This window comes from Beta vulgaris, chromosome 7 (genome assembly GCF_026745355.1).
Source record: "Beta vulgaris subsp. vulgaris cultivar EL10 chromosome 7, EL10.2, whole genome shotgun sequence".
Lineage (NCBI taxonomy): Eukaryota > Viridiplantae > Streptophyta > Magnoliopsida > Caryophyllales > Amaranthaceae > Beta > Beta vulgaris.
Window position 1 is genome coordinate 17,429,466 of NC_079208.1, and position 16,849 is coordinate 17,446,314.

The following is a 16,849-nucleotide window of genomic DNA, read 5'->3' on the forward strand; positions in this document are numbered from 1 at the left end:
CCAATGCTATATGCTAGAAACTTCCAGAAGAAATTTATATGCAGATGCCTCAAGGGATTCCTAATCCTAAAAAACTTGTATGCAAGCTCGAGAAATATTTATATGGGCTTAAGCAAGCCTCAAGGCAATGGTTTGTCAAATATTGAATTCAGAATTGCTTGCACAAGGATTCTCACAATAAAAAAAAATGATTACTCTTTGTTCATCAACAAGAGTGAACCACATATTGTGATAGCAACCATCTACGTAGATGATATAGTACTTATAGGCACTAATTTTGATGCAATTAAAGCTTTAAAAGCTCATTTACATGAGGTGTTCAGCATCAAAGATCTTGGTCAACTTCACTATTTCCTAGGCATGGAAGTCAGTTATGTTCATCACGGATCATTATGACCCAAAAGAAGTTTTCCAAAGAACTTCTACAATCTACCTTTTTGGATCTTTCCAAGGTTGCTAAGACACCTATGATCTACATGTTTATGTTAAGTTGGTAGATGACAAAAGAGATTTCTATTATGATCATGTACTTAATTTACAGAAGTTAGGTAGGGAAGCTTAACTTCTTGACTCACACCAGACCAGATCTATCCTATACAGTTCTGACTTTGAGCCAGTTTATGCACCAACCCAGAGTTCAACATTTTGAAGCCTTACATCATGTATTGAGGTACCTAGCTGGAACCATGGGTCAAGGTATCCTACTGACAACAACACTTCAAGTAACACACAAGGATTACTTAGATTCTGACTGGGCATCATGTCCTAATACTAGAAGATCGGGTTATGTGATGCTTCTTGGTTCATCTCCTATCTTATGGAAATCAAAGAAGCAAGCTACAATTTCTAAGTCCTCATCTGAGATAGAGTATAGAGCAATGGCAGCAGCAATTGAAATTACTTGGCTAGTGAGACTCTTACAAGAACTGGGGGTTAATGGTCTACGACTAGTTATATTATTATGTGAGAAATCAATCTACAATTCGTATTGGCAAGAATCCAGTTTTTCAGGAACGAACTAAACATATTGAAATGGATTGCCATTTTACAAGAGAGAAAGTCATGGAAGCACTCATTGAGCTTCCTTATCTTCCATCACAAGAGCAGCTTGCAGACTTGTTCACCAAAGCCTTGCCTTCCCCTCAACATATGAACTTGAGTTCCAAGCTAGGAATGTTTGACTCTCAAACTCTCCCTAGTTTGAGGGGGGCCGTTGTAGATATTGACTCCTCACCTTCTAACTAGCTACAACCAACTGCCAACCAGCTCAGAAGTTAGTTATAACTGTTAACCTGTAGATTACCTGTTAACTTCAGGTTACTTGTAACATAATTCCTTTATGTTTTCATCAGCATTATGTAACCTGATTTTTATCTCATTTAATGATGTAATTTTTTATTTTACTGAATCAAATATATTTCTCTCTAGTTCTTACTAAGCTGAACATGAATTTTAACCGGGTATGACGCTGAAATCAATGTCAAGAAAATGGCAATGTCAATTATGTTCTCTTATAATATAATGAAAGAACCATGGGAAGAATAATCTTTCAATAATCTACATTAGATCATGGCAAATTTGCACATGTTGTAAGACATATCTAATCAAATTATATAACATATCTAATCAAATAATATACCAAAGGACAGTTAGCTCATCTATCAAGTGCCAAGTCTCCTTATATATTTAAGAAAACTAGATATAGTATAAATAATATACTTGATAATACTGACCATATTTAATTTTCATATAGTCATATATGTATCATAGCAAATAAATTCTTATAATATTACAAAAGTATTTGAAATCACTAATCATAATAGATAATAATGTTTCTAAATATTAATATTTGATCAATTATTAATATTATTTAATAACCTCTTACAATTACTTTTATTTATTAAAAAAAATTATAGTAGATTTTTCAACAAGAAATATACGTACTATTGCTACAATATATTCTAGCCCGTATATGACATGGATCACAAGCCTAGTCACAATAAAACATGTACTCCAACTCGCTAGACGGAAAATATTCAAATTACCATCACAATGCACTGTCTTATGCGTTCATGTCTTTTATTAAGTTTTTATTAGTGTTAGCAAGGAAATCCAACTTATTTTTCACACACTACGTTTCCATCCGCAAGAGCAAATTCAAGCAATTTCCAGCCCTACTGAACATACATAACTTCATGGTCACACCATAATAGAACCTTCCATCACAGTAACAGCTTTTCCCTGGAGTTTAACTCTATTGTTCTGCTCATCCAAGTGCAGCTTCACAGTCCCACTTCGAGGTGATGCCTGTTGGAGATTGAAAACAGAGACACAAACACCGTCATTGCAGTTGACCGAGAGCAAATAGAAGGGGGTGGGGACTAGGGAGAGGATGCGGTGAAGGATAAGGTGAATACCGCATATGCAATAAAATCAGTTTTCCCCAGCTTCTTGGACCAATAGAATGCTAAAGCACAATGCGCACTCCCACAAACAGGATCCTGGAGAACAAGACTAATTCCATTAGCTGCACTTAGTTATTCTTAATTTGAACAACCTTGATGAATGGTGAACTAACCTAACATATTCCTCATAACAAGAGATGCAGAGTGCTGATATTGGAAGAATCAAACACATGAAAACGTACAACAAAACTTGAAAACAGATCAGAGTTCAAGTCATAGTTGGTAGTTGGTACTACCAAGTAGATCCAATTTGATCATGTATGATTAGCAATTAATATGAAAGTATTACATTCCTACCAAACTCCATTTCACTACTTTATAACATCCATTGCATTTGCATAGAAAACTTCATTTTTACAAATATGGTTGACTTGAGACATCCAAAATCTTTTACTCGATCAATAAACAAAATATTTAATTTATCTGTAACCAGTTCTCCACTTCTCTTATGATTTCATAACTCAATCCAACAAATGGTACCAGCGACCCTTTATATAGTGGTAATGGACTAATGGTAATGGTAATGGTAATGAATTGAAAGGTAACTTTATATAGAAAATCTTGTCAATATCCATGGTAGTTTTGTCCATTTCCAAATTTCTCTATTATTTCTCACATTTCCATTTTCCATTAACATCAATTATCACTGTAAATATAGTTTCGACTTTCGAGTATTTAGAAAAAATATATGTACAAAAACAAATGTTTGGAGATGTTTTATTACCATGACATTGACATATGACTTCACAAAAACTACTTATAAACTCAACACTACTACCACCAGTTATTACCTGTTTCAGATCGAGCTGTTAAAGATTCATGCATTTCTCTAAATGTTATTCTAAAGCTTCACATAATCTTCTCCATAGTCTGTCCTGTGAGTTAGCAATATTGATGCAGGAACAGAATTTTGTATCTATCAGGATGATATTCTCTCAAATAGTCAAATACATAATAACCAAATGCAGGGTATGAGCTTATCCTAAAAATATATAAACTGAAAATCATGATACCTCATTGATGCCATTCTTCGGGCAGAAAAATCGACTGTAAAAATCGAACCCAGATCCAGGTGGTGCAGCTGCACTTATGATCAGCCCCCTACCAGGGCATTTACTAATTCTCTCAAGATCCAGTTGCGCATCTTTAACAGCTTTTGCTGATGGCAAGACAACCTAAGGAATGCTAGAAAATTACTCAAATCTCCTAGAATCCAACATTGCGAATGAAAAGAGTACACACTATATATCATGATGAGAAGAAGATGCATCATTTTAATTTATTGACCCAACTAACACTTTGTTTGGATAATAGTTGTCATGGGAAAGGGAAGGGAGTGAAAAAGAGAGAGAGAAAGGGACGTGACGGGAGGAAAGAGCGAGCTACAATTTTCTTTCCGAGTCTTTGAGTCGTGGACTTGTGGAAGAATGTGATTTATTTAAGGGGGAGGACATGGATCCTCTAATTTCTTTCCATTCCGTTTATCTCTGTCTTATTCAAATAAGGAAGAAATAAATCTTTCACGGTCCTTTCCCTCTCTTCCCTCCTTCCAATTCAAACATTAGTGTAAGAGAGTTAGAAATGAACAGAATGAACATAATTGAACATAATTGAACATACAAAGAGATCATCTGAAGCGGTCCTCTTCATGTCGATCACCAAATCATGACTTAATACTGTATATATTGAAGAGGTCTCATCTGAATTGCAATCATTTGTTGCAATTGCGGGAAAATCTAATTCAACGAAGAACGGTTGTTCCAATTCACCATTTTCACTCTCAGCTGAGGCAGATAAATGTTGTTCTAACACTTTATGGGCCGTCAAGATGCCAGAGCGTGTTGAAAATTCTATTGTATTTGCCTTCACCAAACCAGATGTGAAACAAAAGTGCGCAGCTGCTAATGTTGCGTGGCCACAGAGATCTACCTGCAAAGTAAATCACCATTGTAATTGAGATCCATTCGCACGTTACACTTTTGACTAGCAGACCACAAATTCATTAATTAGTGTGTCCAGCTTTCTGTGTTCGTCTCTCTTTTAATTTTTAATTTGAAAGGGAGAATGATTACAAGGACCACCATAAACTATACCATAATATAATTTCTGCAATTTTGTTACTATTCGAGTCGGCTATGAACATCTTTATATACCAACAATTCTTGTCATGCCACTTCTCTCTATCATACTCTTAAAAGATGCACTTTAAAGACCAACTAGCTTAGTTGGTCAGAATTCTGGGGGGTTGTTATCAAATTCAGTCTATTCCGCTGTCCTTGCACTTTATAGTTTACACCAAAAGAAAAGATGGCATTAGGCTGTACTCATGTTGGGCCGGCAGCTTGGCCAGAGCATAACCGAGCACAGCACTTTGGCTTGTGCTTGTGCCATACCGATTGGGCCATACTCATCTGTATCAGGTCATGCTATGCCTCAGTGCCTAGACTTGGATATCATAATTTTGCCGTAGGCCCGTACTCATGGGCTTGTAAACTTGTTGCACTAGGTCGTTTTGTGCCTATGTGCCTAGTCTTGGCCGAGGTTTGTGGCTTTCAGTGATTTTGCATTGCAAATGGTGACTCAGGCACAACCCAAGGCCTGCCATGCAGAGTTTTGTGTCATGTGAGGTCGTGCTGTGCTTTAGGCCAGCCCAACCTAGTGCTATCTTATTTTCATAACCAAATAACTTCAAAGCTTTTAAATGCTAACACGACATCACAAGCTCCAAATTTATCTGTCATATGTATCTTTTCCCTAATAGTTCTCCGCAAATTCCCTAGAATATCCCTAATAAGTCGCCAAAACGTCTTAGTTTGTTAGAGCACTCTGCATAATTGCATATTGACCTAGCTGTTAAGGTACATGGTCCATACACTCTTGTGGGCCCATGTACAGCAGCACTACTATGGGTGCTGGTATGCTCAGCTATAGCTGAATACTAGGAAGATCAGTCTAGTAATATGTGCTAGTGGTCTCATAATTGTTTATGTCTTTTTATTTATTCTGTCCTTTTGTTTGTAAGCTGGCAGGATTGCCACCCCTACTAGGGTCTAGGTTTCTCCTAGTATAAATTCTCTTGTAATGAAACAAATGAAGACAGAATGAATGTGAATGAAAAACGGCTGAGCAGAAAACTTTGAGAGTATCTTCATGGCTTCATTGTTTTCATGGTATCAGAGCTACGGCTGTAATTCCTACATTCTAACTCAAACACTCTCAAATTAATTTTTGTTTAGATCAGTAAAAGAATATTGCTGGTTTTTAAAGTTTCTAAAACCAAAGATATAATCTTTCATCTATCAAAATAGCTAAGAAAAAGAAAATGACCACTATAGAGGCAACTAGTCCATTGTATCTACATCCCTCTGATGAGAACAATTTCATGGTCATAGATAAGCTTCAAGGATCAAGAAACTATAGGTCCTGGAAGAGATCTATGGAAATTGCTCTAGCATCAAAGAGAAAACTGGGATTTGTTACAGGACTAGTGAAGAAAGATGCCAATGATGCAGTAAAAAAGGAAGCTTGGGAAACCTGCAATAGTATGATAATCTCCTGGGTTTTAGGATCAGTCTCTGAGCCTATAAAGAAGTCTATTATGTTTGTTAATAGTGCTCACCTGATCTGGAAACAGCTTGAGTCACAAATGGGTCTAGGAAATACAAACTCAACAAGGAGTTGTATGAGACTAAACAACAAGAGAAGAGCATCAGTGAGTATTACACAATGATGAGATGTACATGGGAAGAATTGGAAGCTTTGAATAGCCTACCACCTCTTACATCTCTTACTACAGAGATAAATGAGTTTATTAGAGCTCTTAATATGCAGCAAGAAGAACAGAAACTATTCCAGTTTCTAAATGGGCTAGATGAAGTCTATGGAACCCAAAGGAGTCAAATCTTGATGATGACTCCCCTTCCAAGTGTTGAAGTAGCTTGCAGCTACTTGGAGCAAGAAGAAGCTGAGAGGGAAATTCTGAAGCAGGTGAAGGAGGAACCCATGACCCTTGCTATGTACAGTAAGGGTGCAGGGGGAGAATTGGGAGCTACTCAAGGACTCATTCAGTGCACAATATGTGGGAAGAATGGTCATACTCATGATAAGTGTTGGTTTGTAATAGGATTCCCTAACAAAAATCCTAGAAACAAACCACAAGGTTTCACTCAGAACAAAGGAAAGGGAAAAAGTTTCACAAATCAAAAGTGGAACAAAGGAAAACAAGGAAGCTCCAAGATAGCAGCAAATGTTCAGGGAGGACAAATGGGTCATGACACTGGTTCTGTATCAAGCAGTTCTACAACAATTACAGCTCAACAACTGGAGCAGCTGTTGAGATTACTCCCTACACCTTCAAAGGGGTGTGATACAGACGATGAAATGGAAGAGAATTACTCAGGTATGGTGTGTTGTTATTATGCAGACTCTACAAGTAGTGTAGAATGGATAATAGACTCTCGAGCTTCAGACCATATGACAGGTAAAATTGAACTGCTAAAGAATGTTTCTGAGAGTAAGGGAAATTGTTTAATTAACCTCCCAACTGGTGAAATATCTAGGATCTCACATGTAGGAGATGTTCTTCTTCAAAATCATCTTGAGTTGAAAAAGGTATTATGCATTCCTAGTTTCAAACATAACTTGTTATCTGTGAACAAAGTTATGTGATGATATGCAGTGTAAAGTTATGTTTCATGGAAAGTTTTGTATCATACAAAACAAGAAAACTGATGGAGTAATAGGAATAATGAAAGGTGAACATGGCCTTTACTATTTGCTGAATGAAAGTATTGAAACTAGCTTGAGAAGAATCAAAGAAGAAGCTGTTAAGATATCTGAGTCCCTGAATGGCAACTATAGAGAGAAGAAGGCTATGAATGCTGTTAACCAGGTGCCAAGCCTTGTGGAAAAAGTGCCTAAGTTGAGTAAAGAAAGTATATGGCACCACAGATTGGGACATGCACCCATGAACAGGGTTGCAATGATAAAGGAGATTGAAGTAAAGAAAGATTGCAATGACATATGCTTAACTTGCCCTTTAGCAAAATTCACTAAAATTCCTTTCACTCAAAGTGATGCAAGGGCTAGTGATCTATTTGAGATGGTGCACATTGACACTTGGGGACCATATAAGGTGAGTTACAAGGGAAAATTTAGATACTTTCTTACATTAGTAGATGATCACTCAAGAGTAACCTGGGTGCACTTATTAAAATTAAAATCTGATGCCTTTGATGCTATACAGAACTTTGTGAGAATGGCAAGCACTCAATTTGGAAAGCAAGTCAAGATTATTAGGTCTGACAATGCTTTGGAGTTTGATGATAGCAAGTGCAGACCATTTTTTGAACAACTTGGAATCATACACCAAACTTCCTGTGCTGACACCCCTCAGTAGAATGGAAGAGCTGAGAGGAAGCACAGGATTATACTTGAAATGGCCAGGGCTTTGAGATTCTATGCTGGCTTACCATTGCAGTTCTGGGGAGATTGTGTCATGACAGCCACTCACATTACAAACAGACTTCCAAGTTTTATTCTCAAGAACAATTCTCCATATGAGATTTTGTACAAACAAGCTCCAGATTATAGACATATGAGGTGCTTTGGTTGTCTAGCTTTTGCTAGTAATCCAGAAAGGAAGAAGGATAAATTCCAAGAGAGAGGGGTTCCTTGCATATTCCTTGGTCATCCTACTAACCAAAAGGGGTATAAGTTGCACAACCTTCTCACTGGAGTGTCCTTTGTGTCAAGACATGTGAAATTCTATGAAAGTGTTTACCCACAACACTTGTTTCACACTGTTACTACTGAAGGTGACATTGAACAGCAACAAAGAAGGCAGCAGCATCATCAGTGGGTGGATGATGAAAGTAATACAAGAGAAGTAGAACCTGAATCTACAAGAGACTTATCACCTCTCCCTGAACCTAGGAGGTCAAGCAGAGAAGTGAGAACCCCTTCATGGCATAGAGACTATCAAGTTGATGCAAGCTATGCAAGGAAAGTCCATGAGACTAGGGTCTCACCAAAGTTTACCTGTCTGATGGCAACTGTAAACAATGGTCCTGATCCCAGAACTTTCAGAGAAGCTGTGACTCAAGCTCACTGGATGACAACAATGAATGAAGAGCTTGAAGCTCTTACTCAATTACCTGAAGGAAAGCGTGCCATAGGGTGCAAGTGGTTGTACACTACTAAATTTGATCCTCAAAGGAATACCACCAGGTATAAATCAAGGCTAGTGATCCTAGGCAACAGACAAAGAGAAGGGGTGGATTATGGAGAAACATTTGCTCCTGTAGCAAAGCTTACTACTGTAAGAGCTTTACTTGCTGTGGCTGCAATACAAGGTTGGCATACACATCAAATGGATGTGAAGAATGCCTTCCTACATGGAGACTTAGAAGAAACAGTGTACATGAAGCTACCTCCAGGGTATGAAGGACAAGGCTTCAGATTCAATACACAAGCACAGGGGGAGTATGTTCATTCACCTCAGCAGACAAACAAAGTGTGTAAGCTATTAAAGTCCTTGTATGGACTGAAACAAGCTCCTTGGCAATGGTTTGCCAAACTGAGCTCAGTCCTTAAGCTACACAACTTCAATCAGTCTAAAACTGATTACTCACTCTTCACCAAGCATGAAGGTAGTAATTTTGTAGCAGTGTTAGCTTATGTTGATGACCTAATCCTCATAGGTAACAACATAGGTGCTATACAAGAAGTTAAGGGATTCCTTAGTACTCAATTCAAAATGAAAGACCTAGGAGAGTTAATATACTTTCTAGGCATTGAAGTAGATAGAGGAGAAAAAGGCATATTTCTCTCTCAAAGGAAATATGTCACTGATCTACTTGCTCAGTATGGTCTGAAGAACTGTAGGGCCTTGAAACTCCCTATGGATACTCATGTAAAGCTCTTATCCACATCTGGTGATCTTCTCCCACATCCTGAGGAATATCAGAGATTGATTGGGAAACTGATCTATCTAACTATTACCAGGCCAGATATTTCTTATACTGTCCATGTGTTAAGTCAGTTTATGCACTCACCAAGATCAACCTCAGGTTTTTGCCTACTGCTTTTTGCCTACTGCTGGGTGAATCTCCTATTGCCTGGAAATCGAAAAAGCAATCTGTAGTGGCAAGATCTACAGCAGAAGCAGAGTACAGGTCTCTAGCTATGGCTACTTGTGAAGTTATGTGGGTTAAACAACTCCTGAAGGAACTAGGGATGAAGAAACTGGGCTCTACTCCTATATTTTGTGACAATCAAGCTGCTCTAGCTATTGTTGCTAACCCTGTGCATCATGAAAAGACAAAGCATGTGGGAATAGATTGTCATTTCATTCGAGATCAGGCTCTTGCAGGCACTATTCAACCTACTTATGTTCCCTCATCAAAGCAAATTGCAGATGTTCTCACTAAGGTGCTAAGTGTTGATCAGCATCAGCTTCTGTTATCCAAGATGGGAGTTCAGTCTCCACCTTCACTCTCACCTTGAGGGGGAGCGTTAAGGTACATGGTCCATACACTCTTGTGGGCCCATGTACAGCAGCACTACTATGGGTGCTGGTATGCTCAGCTATAGCAGAATACTAGGAAGATCAGTCTAGTAATATGTGCTAGTGGTCTCATAATTGTTTTTGTCTTTTTATGTATTATGTCCTTTTGTTTGTAAGCTGGCAGGATTGCCACCCCTACTAGGGTCTAGGTTTCTCCTAGTATAAATTCTCTTGTAATGAAACAAATGAAGACAGAATGAATGTGAATGAAAAACGGCTGAGCAGAAAACTTTGAGAGTATCTTCATGGCTTCATTGTTTTCACTAGCAATCAGGGCGTTGAGAACTTCAGATTGGGTCATTGTGGGTCGATTTAGTTTCGCGTCAGTTTCATGTCGGTTAATGCCTGTTCGGGTTTCGGTGTTGATTTTGGCTCTGGTGATTCGATTCGGTTTGGGTATCAGGTCAAAAAATCAGGTCATTTCGGATAGGGTGAAAATTGGTTCGAGTTCAATTAGTTCGGGTCCATTCGGGTTTCGATTTTGATTCGATTCTTTGATGGTCCAATGCACGATTATGTCTTATATTTTTTATAAAAACAAGTACATTGTTATAGAAAACATACATATTTGCTATGTATCTAAGACATATATTAACAATCCACATTAATTTTCTTTTAAAACAAAATCTCAATGCGTGCGAAAACAAACAAAAGGTCAATTGCGTAATAATATATACGAAAAATTGTTCATAAAATTCACTGTATATTTTTTTTTTTTGAAAACCAATAAATCAAGGATGATGTAAATATTTTGTTAATTGAGGATATAATGATAAAAGATGGCAAATTTGTATTTTATTACTTAAGGGTATAAAAAGGTTTACCATTTTTGGTGTCCCCCTCCTCTTCCCTTACATAATAGAGATAAAATAGTTAAATTCTAAATTATTTGTTGGACTTATCTACCCCAAGGCCCAAACCAATTGATCAATATTTGTTCAATACTTTTGCGTCAAATTGGGTTGGTTTAATTTGATTGAAATTCACATACATTTAATTCGGGTACGGTTGATTTGGTTCGGGACACTTGAGGTATTCGGTCCATATCAAGTCAAGTTAATTTTAAGTCGATTTCGATTCAGTTTGATTTGTTTCAGGTTTCGGGCTGAGTATTGGTTATTATTTTGGGTCTTGCGTTGAGCTCAACTTTGCCAAGTCTATATGAATATAATAAGAAGCCCTTTTAAATGAGCCAAACTCGATCAACTTCTTGTTTCAACTTGTTAATGCTCCGGAATGACTCCTTTAAGTTCGTTATAATCTACCTCATGTTCGTTTATACGTGGTTCAAGTCTGAAAAAAGCTCCAAGGTTTGGAATTGTTTGAGTATCAACGTATTACTCCCACGTTTTTAAAATTGCTACATTTTTTTAAGATGGTTGTTTCTTTTTAATTGTTACAATTTCCTTATTGGGGGTACTTGGCCCATCCTAAAGTAATACTTATATATTTGTTTTTCTCTTTTTCCACCCAAAAATATAACTTTCACTTTTTTCCATTATTTTACATTAAATAGGTCAAAAAGTACACTCCAAAAAGCTTGAAAGTGACATTGCATAAATTATTGTGCATACAACAATGTAGCAATGAAAAAACGGAGGGGGTATCTTTTGAAATAATTACAAGTTTTCAAAAAAAGATTTATAAGTCATTGCTTGCAATTTGATGCTCCCTATATTCCTTATTAATATTACTAGTTGAAATCTTGACACTATTTGGAATAATATAGAACTTTCTGAATTTTTCTCAATATATAAGAAAAAACATGATCATATAGGGTCTTGTTTGATTCGTCTCAATTAGTACATTTATAATAGGAATAATTGTCCATAATAAGTTAACCTTTGTCCAGTCCGCTAAAAATAAGTCATCTTTTGATTATTTTCTTAATAAGTCGACCTTTAGTACTTATCAATTTCAAACAAGTTAAATTACAAATAATCTGACTTTTTTCTTTCTTTTTTGTATTATTTGTTTCCTTTCGTTTTCTCTATCATTCCTTTGAAGAGCTATACGTATCATATTAAGCGATTAAATAAGTTAATAACAGGCAAGAACTTGTTAAAAACAAATTGGTATTAAAGGCTGACTTATTCAAGGATAATCAGAAGATTGACTTGTTTTTAGCAGATGGCTTAAAGATTGAATTATTCTTGACAATTTTTCCTTTATAATATCATATTTTTATAAATTTTACAAAAACGTAATTATAGATATTTAAAGTCAAATATGTACATTGACAAATGTGCAAGTCAAACTAAGAACATCAATTATTAATGTAGGGAGTAGACTAAATCCAAAATGGAAATCGTAGAATATGAAAATCACATATTAGTACCGTTTAGATTTGATTTTCCAGATTATGATTAAAGTAGAATTGAAACTTAGGTTTTCCCCTCTATCTGAACTTATTTTATTTGGGTCAATGAACTTGATCGCGTATTCAAATTTATTTGAACTAGGTGTAAACACCAAGGCCTTAGGACATGTTCTGCACAAGCTTTCTAAGTCCTTTAAGTATCTTGATTAGGTCAAAACACTAATTAAAAAAATAGTAGTGTTTGGTAAGTTAGTGGTGTAAGTAGCTTTTAGTGGTATAAGTAGTGTTTGTGAAAAGCTATCATTTGTAGCTTTTGGGGGTAGCGTTTAGTAGTGCATAAGTTATATATTAAAGTTTTGTTTGAGTTTTTAATTAATTATTTGTAAATAGCTTATTTTTTTCATGTAAAAAGAAGCGGACTCACTTAAGGGGACCAGGGAAATCCTCAAATGAGTCCTATGAGGTTTGGTCCCTAGATCTCGAGGATATGAGGTGGAAGCGATGCCACTACTTCACCACCTCAACCTCTTGTAAATAGCTACTTTGACAACTTCTTTTACCGAACATTAAACTTCTTTTACCGAACATTAATAACTTATACTACTACTTAGACAGCTAACATCTACACACGACACACCAACCACTAACCGCAACCAGCACAGCTAACAATAACAACGTTAGCTACACTGACAGCTAAAAGCTACTACCACAACTATTGTTGGCGAACATGCCCTTATCAATTGATCCAATGATGTCTTAAATTATCAAATTCTCTTATTGCACCAAAAACAAATTTTGCAATAGGGATTGAGAAAGAATACAATAAAACATACTTGTACTACTACTACATTGGAAAAAAAGAAGGATAAAAGCTGACCTCAACAACAGGAGTAAACCAACGGAGCTGAAATCTAGGATGAGGGGAATCGAAAAGAGGAAGGGGTGTGAGGTAAGAAGTCTCTGAGATGTTGAATTCAGCAGCAATTGATTGGAGCCAATCATCTTCTTTCTCCTCTTCGAGTAGGCAAACAGCAGCCGGATTACCTTTAAATTCGGAATCAGTGAAGGCGTCAACCTATTCCAATCAAATTTGAAGAATAATTCCAACAAGTTAATCAAATAACAAATGCAATAATAAAAGGAAAGAGTGAATAATATGTGGTTACCACTGCGTACTTGACTGGTTTTCTAGTGCTGCCCATTTTTGGTTTGACTGTCAGTAGAGCTTTGCAGCAGCACTTGGAGTCTTGGAGTCTTGGAGTCTTGGAGATGGGATTCCAAATTTAGATTTGGGATTGGGAAGGCAAAGACGCTGCCAATAACCAACTACCCCGCTCACCCAAGTGGACTTGTTGCACGACCATTGCGTTATTGGAGCACTTTCTTTTTTTAAATTATATCATATCATATAATAAAAGAGGAGAAAACATACAGATGTCCTGGTTTAGTAGAGTACCACTTCAAATGTGAGCGAATTGCCAAGTAGCTTAGCACTTAACACGTGTTGATCTTCGATCTTTCCCAATTTAAAAAATAAAGGAAGAAAAAAAAATGGTCCTCGATGGCGTGCTATGAAGCTTCCTCAGTTCTGATTCATCCGAGATTTTTACTGTCATTATATGATCATGCCATATGACATAACTATTCTTTTTCTCACCCTCGCTAGGAATATTATATTTTTAACATAGGCTGTTGGGTATTAGTGGAGATGGTGAAGCAAGGCTAAGGTGCGAAGAAGAACTCGTCTCCTCTTCCGTTCTAAAGAACACGCTGTTACTAAATGCGATATTCTCCATTTTAAAGTAATCATGGCTATTAAAAAGAATAAAAATCACATAATTTGCACATATACACATTAACCATTTTTATTTTAGGACCAATATATTATTTGTACATGGTAGGTTTGAGCACCGAAGTTGCACTATGTACCAATCATTGCGGGATTGAAATCCACTCTTAGATCAAAACCATCGTAATTCGATCTATATCTCACCCTAAAAGCCAATTCCATTAGGGAAGAAAAAGAAATAGATTATGAACAACTCACCTTTAGAATGAAACAATCTATTGAAAATGAGGTAATCACTCTAATTAGTGATTAAAATAAGATTCAAATTATCACCCTAATTAGTGATTAAAATGAAGGAGTAAGATAATCACCTTAATTAGTGATTAAAGGAAGGAAAGATAATCACCTCAATTAGTGATCAATATGAAAGTTAAGAAATAATCACCCTAATTAGTGATTATTCAAGGTTTAAGAGAATCACCCTAATTAGTGATTAGACTTCAAGGAAGGTTAAGGTAATCATGTTAATTACTGATTAACCAACTACAACAAATTGACACTTGTGCCACGAATTATGCCACGGGAATTCCAAATCTGTGGCATAATTTCCCTTAGCCACGGGAAAAATAAATTTTGACCAAAAGTTCAAAACCTAGTGAAATTTATGCCACTGGCAGTTGATTTCCCGTGGCAAAAATATTAGTTTTGCCACGAGTAATTGTTTTCTCGTGGCAAATTTCATGGCGTTGCGACAACTAATTGATTTTCCCGTGGCTACACCTGTGCCATAAAAAAAATTCTCATGAAAAACATACCTTTAAGCCACATTAATATGCAACAATGTAAATTTATAAGTGGCTAAATCTACTTAAGCTGCTAGCTAGAAGATTGACATATATATATATATGTATCCAATGTTTTTAATATACTTTTTATCTTTGGGATATCCATAACTGATAGCACTTATTCAAACATATTGCAAGTTAAAATCAATATATGTGGTCTACATGAAAAATCAAACACTTTAAAATTTCTTACTTCAAGCGTACTTATTAATCGCATCGTGTGGGTTAATTTGTAACTCTATTTACCCATGCTGCACACTAAAAAGTGTAAATAAAATAAAACAAAAAAGGGAAAATCATTTGTTTGTCTAATTCGCCAAAATTAAGTTGGTTAATTAGTTTCTAGGATCACATGATTTAATTTGATCAATGTTTGTGTGTATTCGTATCTTGAATATGATTGTGCCCCCTTCGTATAACCAATTATGGGGGTCTTGTTGGCAAGTCAACGAGTCGAGTCTAGGGGCGAAGCGCCTTAGTTAGGGGGCTCGGGCAGTCGGGGGCAATGCCCTTGACTTTTACGATATTTCATATAGTAGAATCATTTTATTTTCTAATTCACTTTTTTTAGGGTAATTTTCTAATTCAGTTACACATATACTTCTAGTTGATAATATTTAAGATATTAGGATTTAGGAATATATATGTTATAAAAAATAAAAACCAATAGAAGTAAAAAAACAAGAACTTAGACTGTATACAGTTACAAACTTACAATCATATTATTACTCATGTCTCCTTAAGCGCTTTCATAATTCCATTATTAAAAAAAACCAAATAAAAAAAACGAAGATAGCCCAAAAAATTGACGATAATCGTGTTTTGCTGAGTCGATTAGGGCAGTTCTCCAACTCTCATCAACAACAGTTCTCCAACTCTCATCAACAACAGTTCTAATTGACTTCAATTAAAACCAATTTCTCGCCGTTCACCAATCTCGTAGTGCAAGCAGATTCATCGATTAATCGGTATTTGTTGTAACTCTTTAATTGCATCTTGTGAAATGTTTATTATGTATTGTTTTTTCTTTGATTAATTCAACAAGAATTATATGATATTGGCAAGCTACTACTCTGAATTTGTAACAACCCGCACTTCCGAGCTGCTAACTAAACACAATTAAGATACACAAAACAGAATCAACACTTAACAAACCTCGAATTTGCATTTATTTACAGCGGAAACTAAACCTATAAAAACGATTCTGGGTCTGTGGGTCAGGGGCCCACAATATAACAACTTGAAATCAAATAACAGATTACGAATACTTTGAAACAAAACATGTAACTTTAACCTCAGCCCACCATTTCATAACATAAAACTCTTCTTCTTGATCAATAATCATATTCCACGACCTCGACATCAACCCTGCAAAATCACTAACAATGAACCTTGCCCCCACCAGGACAGGTTCGAAGAACAAAATCAGAAAAACTGAGTACACACACTGTCCAACCAGAAATTCATTTTAGTGGCTTAAAATATAGTTGTGCGGTTTATTACTCATCAAGTGGAACAATCCCAGACTTCAAAAATACTTAAAATCAAATAGTTAGAAATGTTTCTATCACGACTCCAGCAACCCTTAACTAGAAAGTCCAATAAAGAGTACTCATACATATACTACAGATAATAAGTTCCTTGCCATAAGGACAATGTTCAACAATAGTTGAAATACATAAGCTCATCCCAAAACCTCATTTTGGTGGCTTAAGACCATTCGTATACAATTCATGCTAGAATTCAGTATGCTTCACAAGTAAGTTACTTGTTTAAAAATTTCAGGATTACTATCCTTGCACAATCGTATTAAAGTAAGAATTTTTATCATGAAGATCACCACTTAGATCATTCAAAAACCCT

General features: G+C 36.1%; 1 protein-coding gene across 3 annotated transcripts; it reads right to left on the minus strand.

Moving 5' to 3' along the window:
- Nucleotides 1–1,735: 1,735 nt before the first annotated feature.
- On the minus strand, nt 1,736–13,718 carry LOC104898840 (uncharacterized). Of its 3 annotated transcripts, none has more exons than XM_057396287.1 (7): nt 13,519–13,718; nt 13,230–13,427; nt 4,086–4,394; nt 3,479–3,640; nt 2,579–2,612; nt 2,418–2,501; nt 1,736–2,307 (listed from the first exon to the last, which is right to left on the minus strand). In XM_057396287.1, the coding sequence occupies exons 1-6, from the start codon at nt 13,552–13,554 to the stop codon at nt 2,434–2,436; spliced, it is 807 nt and encodes a 268-aa protein (XP_057252270.1). In that variant the 5' UTR covers nt 13,555–13,718; the 3' UTR covers nt 1,736–2,307; nt 2,418–2,433. The 3 variants fall into 3 exon arrangements, 2 of the variants coding, with proteins under 2 accessions (XP_057252270.1, XP_010684252.1); XR_007276319.2 differs by lacking the exon at nt 2,579–2,612 and adding an exon at nt 3,257–3,340 and having other exon boundaries at nt 2,248–2,307; nt 13,519–13,717; XM_010685950.4 differs by lacking the exon at nt 2,579–2,612 and having other exon boundaries at nt 13,519–13,715.
- Between the last annotated feature and the right edge of the window lie 3,131 nt (nt 13,719–16,849).

Coding starts and splice junctions, on each gene's coding strand:
- LOC104898840 (XM_010685950.4), bottom strand. CDS start 13,554: ATGGGCAGCACTAGAAAACCAGTCAAGTACGCAGTG. Junction 4,395..13,229: donor GGTTTACTCCTGTTGTTGAG/GTCAGCTTTTAT, acceptor TTTACTTTGCAG/GTAGATCTCTGTGGCCACGC. Junction 2,308..2,417: donor CTGATTTTATTGCATATGCG/GTATTCACCTTA, acceptor AATCTCCAACAG/GCATCACCTCGAAGTGGGAC.